Source organism: Montipora foliosa, chromosome 8 (assembly GCF_036669935.1).
Source record: "Montipora foliosa isolate CH-2021 chromosome 8, ASM3666993v2, whole genome shotgun sequence".
Taxonomy (NCBI): domain Eukaryota; kingdom Metazoa; phylum Cnidaria; class Anthozoa; order Scleractinia; family Acroporidae; genus Montipora; species Montipora foliosa.
In genome coordinates this window covers 7,340,654-7,348,153 of record NC_090876.1, presented here as the reverse complement: position 1 = coordinate 7,348,153, position 7,500 = coordinate 7,340,654, and the positions used below count along the sequence as shown (strand labels likewise).

At 37.7% G+C, this 7,500-nt stretch overlaps 1 protein-coding gene across 1 annotated transcript in view; it reads right to left on the bottom strand.

The window, feature by feature from the left end:
* LOC137967929 (collagen alpha-1(II) chain-like) overlaps window positions 1–7,500 on the bottom strand; it is a 141,726-nt gene that overhangs the window by 127,936 nt on the left and 6,290 nt on the right. Inside the window, exons 4-9 of the mRNA XM_068814531.1 lie at window positions 7,384–7,422; window positions 7,166–7,219; window positions 5,938–6,069; window positions 5,134–5,205; window positions 2,129–2,173; window positions 1,132–1,185 (exon numbers count right to left, since the gene is read on the bottom strand). Coding sequence (XP_068670632.1) covers window positions 1,132–1,185; window positions 2,129–2,173; window positions 5,134–5,205; window positions 5,938–6,069; window positions 7,166–7,219; window positions 7,384–7,422 — 396 coding nt within the window. The remainder of the gene's footprint in view (window positions 1–1,131; window positions 1,186–2,128; window positions 2,174–5,133; window positions 5,206–5,937; window positions 6,070–7,165; window positions 7,220–7,383; window positions 7,423–7,500) is intronic.

Below are 7,500 nucleotides of genomic sequence, written 5' to 3'. Positions count from 1 at the left end.
TGTTGTTGTACGTGTAATTCTAATTAGTCGGTATTAACATTACAAAAGCACTGAGGTTTGTATCAAAACAGGGTCACCGGCAGCCTCGCTTCCATTCATAGGCCAGGTAACTTAGCTACAACTGTAAAATGGTCTATTCCGGAAAACACCAAAAGCTGTAACTCAAACTTAAAACTCAAACTCAACTCAAACTCAACTTAAACTCAACTCAACTCGTAACTTGATGAATAGCCGATCCCCATTTGGGAGTAGAGAAATAAACTCCTTGGTTAGTTTTTAATCAGGGATTGCAAGCGTTAATCAACTTTTGAACAACTGGGCCCTGGAGGGTCAATATTTACATGTATCATACAGGTTCTTTACAAAAGTGCTAAGTGAGAGTTCATGGGGGGGTTTATTGTGGTTACAAGCTTTTAACCCTTTCACTCCTGTTAGGGCAACTGAGACTTACAGATTTTACTCTCAGCGTGTCTAACGCCAGCCGATTTTACTCATCAATGGGGAACCCCACAGGAGTAAAAGGGTTAAGGCTATAGAGAACTCTCTCACTAGCAAATTATAAGTTCTCTATCTGTATCCGTGGCACGAAGCTATTTCAAAAAGACAATTATTATAAAATTGTAGTATTTTGTACCTGGAACAGTAATATTGCCTGAGGGTAGGCAAGGAACTTAGATGGATTTGAAATTTTTGACCTTCAAAAGTGCAAAGAAAGTTATATGTAGGTAGATCTGGCATGCAAAAAATTCTCCATGGAAAATACATGTATTTCTCATTTTTAAATATAAAGAATAAACTTTTTCTTCTCCCTAAATAAAGTTATTAATTAAAAGTGGTACAGGTCAAAAAATCAGTGTATATTGATACCCAAATTGTACACTTCCTAACTAAATAAGTGCTGACACAGCTGGTCAGTATAACATGCAGACTGCAGTCACTGGGTCTAAAATGCAAACTGAGGCCTGGGCCTACACTGTATTTTGTATTGAGTCTGCATTTTAGACCCCAGTCTGCATTTTATACTGACTGGTGTTGACACATAAAGAAATAGGTTTTTATAGAAGAATCAATTTTAGTAACATATTAACAATGCTTTTTATGGAGGCTGTGATGGATACAGTAAAAACATACTGGTCCTCCTGTGCTACCAATCAAACCACTTTCTCCAGGCTCTCCTTGGATACCCTGTCAAACAAAACAAATGTGTTTTACCTTCAATAATTATATGCATTTATAATAATTATTCCATTACATTTGTTAATCAGCTTTTGTTAAGACCGCTTTCATGAATGGCAGTAGCCTTACAATGTACCTGTTTTATTCTTTTGTACCATGTCATGTATTCATGTTACAAAAAAAAGTAGTCCAACAAATACTGGCCTTATTTTGATTTCAAAATTCTTTTGAGTTTTCCCATCATAAGGAGGCTAGACTAGCATTAAAACAAAGAATATTTCGTTAGGCCTCCATTTATGAAAGAGGTCTATTACATGTAACTGTAACCCTGTAAAGCCGGGTTGCTCGAAGCCCGGTTAGCGCTAACCGTTGGTTAAGAGGTATCAAAACCAATAGGTTTCCATGGGATTTAACGCTGGTTAGCGCTAACCATGCTTCGAGCAACCCAGGCCTGGTTGATAATTAATTCTTTCTCTTTTTTAATTTTTCAAGGAAAAAAGTAATGAAATTACAATAATTATAAGTTAGTAGTAATTTTTGATTCTTGATGTGCAATCAACAGTCGCATTCGAAGCAAAGGAGAAGGGTAGGAAAAGTGAACATAATTTATCACTTGGATCCGCAGTTTGAGGATACCAGCTGCAGTATGCACTTCATGAGATGACTTAAATTGTAAGTGCCAAGTACTAAGACTGTGACAGGATATTGACAAACTTTGCCCTTGGCTTTACTCTGAATCATAAGTAAGTACGATCTGTTGGGTTTAAGGAGGTAAGTTGTGGTCAAAATAACTACGCATCGTTTCTGAGGAAACATTACAATGCAAATAGACCCATGCATGAGAGGGCATGTATTGGTTACTACATTACATGCATTATAGCAAAATACTTAAATTTCAACAATAATTCAACAATAATTAACATCATAAGTCAAAAAGGGGTTCAATCCTTACATCCGGTCCTCTGGGGCCAGGTGGTCCACTTTTTCCTGCGGGACCCTGCAATGCAAAAACAAGGCTAGGTCAGTACATGCACAGAACATGGAAGACCTTTCAAGATGTAATCAATTTCACATACGTATGAATTGCCAGATAGAAATACATGTACATAAAATACATAGAAGTGCATCTGTAATAATTATAACTGTAACCTGTCTAACAATGACTGAATTTAATGTTAAACCAACATCATTACTTATAGAAATCAAATGCTACATTTGTACATTGTAATGAAATGACTGTGTATGTTACGTTAATTACAAACTAAGATTACAGTGTGTATAATTAGATCAACTTCAAAATTAAATAAATGAAATGAAATGTAGAACCCACTGGGAACTCGGAAAAATCCGAGCCCCACATGGGATTCAAACCCACGACCCTCCGTGATCTAGTCGGATGCTCTAACCACTGAGCTACTGGAGACTCTATATGGTGAGCAAGGGTGAAAATATTGTGGGTCTTTGACTCTAGCTGAATCACGCAGCTACAGACTCAAATATCGACTGACAGCATAGCTCATAACTGCATCACGCAGTCACCTTTGAGCCTATCTGAGATGTGGCCAACCAACCACCCAATTGAGCAAACTTGAGAATGATATACACAAATGAAATGAAATGTACATGTAGAACCCATTGGGAACTCGCAAAAATCTGAGCCCCAGATGGGATTCGAACCCATGACTCTCCGTGATCTAGTCGGATGCTCTAACCACTGAGCTACTGGATACTCTATGGTGAGCAAGGTTGAAATGTGGGTCTTTGAATCGAGCTGCATCACACAGCTACAGACTGTGTGATGCAGTTACATGTATGAGCTATACTGCCAGTCGATATTTGCCGCATCACAGATGTTGGAGCCACCTGAATTTTTCTGGTATCTATAAAATGGCAATAATAAAATTATAAATTGTCCAGCTTAGTGTGATGATCTTAGAAGATTTATTGTTGTAACATGCTCATGGTGTTGTCAAAACCGTAAATTTGGTTTTTATTTTATGTGTGCGCCACATAGTCATGCAGCACTATCCATTTCTCATTGCCTTTTCCCATTTCAGGGATCCATAATCATTTTTTTATCAAAGTCATTTTAAAACCAGACAATTACGCCTTATGATATATTATGTACTTGACTGCACCTTTTATACTGACGCCTAGTCCGGGCGATCAGTATAAAAATTAATGGTGGACTGCGGACTGCGGACAGCAGACCCGAACTGAAGACCGGGTACATGTATAAAACATGGACTGCAAACTAGGTATGAAGAAAGGATTGAGTATCAAAAAACGGAGTATAGAATAAAACTAGGATTGCACTGGACCAGATACAGATTTTTAAAAAAGTCCTTTCAAGAGTCCTCTTATTCCATTTCAAAATTTTGTCAAGGACACAGAAATGCTCAGACAAAAGTATAATTTTGTTATGACATTTTATGAAATTCATGAATGACAAGAGATTAATTCATTCATTAAAAACTTCATTATTCCAACAGAAGACCTAAAGTTGGTCAGAGTGATTATACATGTACCACAGGTGGAGCACCCTCTTTTGGTGTTGTTTGTTATCAATCTTAGAAGGATGCCAGTATATAGAGAAGAAAGTTACAGTGGTTGCGATTTCCTCGGCACTAAAGTTTGAAAGCAAGTAATTCAATGAAAGATGAAACAAATTAGCGTTAACTGAGTCCTTTGTTGTCTTTTTTGGTTGTTCAAAGCTGTTTTTGCTGTCATTTTAAGAGAGGCTTTTTCAACATGATCGGTGCAAGAAACTAGACCAAAGGAATTCAAAGCATTTGAGTCTATTCGAATCCACCAATCAGTGCAACGCAACCCTTGGCAGTTCCCAGCCCCTCCTGGCAGTTTCCAATGGTCAGGTTGCACTCATTGGTAGATTCAAATAGAGTGAAATGCTTCGCATTCCTTTAGTCTGGTTTCTTGCACCAATCACTTTGAGAAAGCGTTATTATGGTTCTCAGGATTGCCTTTCTCTGTAAATTTTCGAAAGATGAAGCTCAAATTCGGGAAAGATAATTATGGGGACATCTCTAATCAATCGGATGCGGGACAGGTGTTTTTAAGGACGGTGCCTACTAATTCAAAGGTATTGTTGCCCCGGCTTATGATTACGCAGGAAATGTAGATCTTAATAAGTGTTATTGAAATCCAAAAAGAAAATTGGGGGTAACCACACATTTTTCAAAGATAGTAATAATATTTGTAAAATGCTTTAAAATGCAAAGCAATGTATGGTGTTCTTTCCCAAATTGAAGCTTAATTAATATTCTCTCAAAAATGCATGGTTACCCCCAATTTTCTTTTTGGATACCAAGAGTACTTACATGTACTATGATCTACTTTCTCCGGATAGCTGTAAACCGTGCAAAAATACACTGTTAAGTATTGGTAAGCATCACCGATAGGAAACTCGGGTATCTCGAGATGCGCAGAACATATGCGCAATAACAATGGTAGGCACTGTCCTTAAGGTGAGAGTTTCAATGGTTTGGCGTCAGTTCCAGCTTGAACAAGACAAGGTCACCAGCCAGTAGGTCGGTGCTGCTTGCCGGTCAATTTTCTTGACTCTGTATCTGGCGGTCCAGAAAAGATCTCTCAAAATGATGCCAAAAACAGCTTGAAATGACCAAAAACACATTAAATACAGGACTCAGTTGACACTTTGTTTGATCTTTCATTGAATTATACATGTGCTTTCAAACTTTATTGCCCAGCAAATCGCAACCACCGTAACTTTCTTCTGTTTATATCCTATAACCCAACAGAGGGTGGTCTGGCTGAGATTTTAGTCATCTGGGATGACTGGAAGACAACGAATGTGGATCCCTGCATTGTTCTAAGTGCTCCTGATGTTATTGTTGTTTCTTAAACCCCAAAATTTGAAACTACAGCCTCTGGACATGGAATATCTACAGGGCCTGCACTTCAAAGAAAAGCACTTACCGGAGCGCCCTTCTGTCCACGGATTTCTTGGAACTGCGTTCCTGGTCCTTTAGAGTCACTTGGCCGTACCAACTAATTTAAATGAACAAATACCAGGTAATCATTTTATTATGGCTGCTGCATGAAAATTGAGGATTATGTTACAGTCATGCGCATTTACTGAAAATAAAAGCAATCACTTCCACATTTATGTAAAGAACACAATCATTAACTTGGCAAAAAAGGTGTAACACAAATGTGTCAGAAGTTGCATATACAGTTCTGTACAGTGTAAGGACAAATTAAAGCCTGTGGTTGTAAACAAATATTGAAATGATAAAAGGTTTATTTTTCTCTGAACACACCAGTGATTAATTTATGCTGATCTGAGTTTACCACTTGCAGCCTTGGCATTAAGTTGGAGAAAAAGGGTAACTAAGGTCAGACACTGAATCTTGAATTACAGTGTGGCACAGAATTTATGATCCAAAGAACTAGAAATTCTTCCTACTCTATGAGTACATTGTTTAAAGACCGTACGATGGATTTGGCAATTATTAGAATTTTATAATTATTATATAATCATTGTCTGGAATTTTCAATCTTTCCACCTTTTTCCCCAAATTATGGTTGACGAGTTTATCAATTAATTTTATTTTAACTTCTGCTGCTGTTTTTAGGGTTCAGTAAGTAGTGAATAGGGTTAGTAAGATGGCAACAGTTATGTAAGAAGTGTCATCCTTTAAATATTGCGAGGAAACTCTAACAGACAATTATTTTTAGAGTAAGCAAAAAGTACACTGCAAAAAAAAAAAAAACACTTACACGTTCAATTATTGGGTCTGGTCCACCAGGTCCGGCAGTGGGTGCTGCAACAATGGGCCCAGGAGGACCTGGCAAACCTTGGGAACCAGGCAAACCTCTTTCACCTTTGAGTCCATCAGCTCCTGCAGCTCCCTAAACAATCCAAAATCAAACTTAGATAAGTGAGGACATGCAATGCGTGAGCTAGCAAGTCATGCAAGTAAGATCGAACTTAAGTCTATGAGTAAACTAATTAATATGTGCATTTTTCCATCCACTTTGCTGCACTTCACTGACTTTGACTCTGTCAAGACCAACACTCGGGACCTTTAAAAAACTGAAGAGAAAGTGTTGCCTTTGTAATTACATGTACATCCGCATGTGGTAAGACAACACTAGTCTTCGTGGAAAAGGATTGTAAACCATAGGCCCCACAGGTAGCTGTCTCAAAAACTTTGTTAATAAACTTAATTCTGTGGGACATTGATCCCACATACTATTCGAAAAGAGCAGGGAACAGAGTTCCTGAATCAGATGTTGTGGTCTGATTGAGGGCCACATGTTTATTGGCCTTTGACTATTAAGTGTTTGATTTATTTACTTGCATGTATCATACTAACAGTACTTACTTTCTGCAAGTTCAAGTCCCTAGGCTACTACAGAACCCTCACAATACAGCACATGCTACACTAGGGAGCACCTCTTAAGAGTACAAGTACATTTTGATACAATTTTTTTTTTTTTTGTTATTTGGGTGCCATAAATCTCTTTACCTTCAAAAGGAATGTTTGATCAATTAGGATCCAATAATTTCGAAGGGTGTTACAAAAACAACTAGTATGTGTACTGACAAAAATAATTGCATTTTTAGCGGTTACCACCAAAGGGTTAACAGACTGAGTCTCTCATAATTCAAAAAGCCCATTTCCGCAAAATAACTATTAAGCACAGTCGAATGTCAGTTTTTGTTTCTGTCACACAACATTCAAGTGTGTCATGGCATTGTGTCTGTTTAAAATTAAACCATTTATGGAAACAGCATCCAGTGCCCAAATCTCTGACTTAATAGCGGTAAGTTTTCCTGGGTTTCTTTCCCGTAATTTCCACTGTTTACAAGGGGTAACTAGGTACAGTGTAGGTCTTGGATCTTAGTTTTTCGACATCCAATTTCAAAGCTAATTTGCCACTATTATGCTATACATGTATATAGTACTGAAAAAACCTTCTTAAAATTTACAGTAAGACTCACCGGTTCTCCCCTGATACCCACATCACCTTTACCGCCTGGACTTCCAGGATCACCCTACATCATGAAAAAGCATAATTAATTAATATCTTCTTGAGATCACTGGATCTTCAACCCAGGTTACATGTACATTGTACACATGTATAGGCAATAGATATACAAAGTCATAATGACTCAAATGGAGCCTTGAATTGAAGAAACAAGGTAGACAATGCACAAACCTTTTCTCCCTTAGGACCAGGATCTCCAGGACTACCAATCTATAAAAACAAATAAAAAACACTGTCAAGTATCCAGAGTTAGCAAAATCTACAATCTTGCACAAATTTAATGGAGAG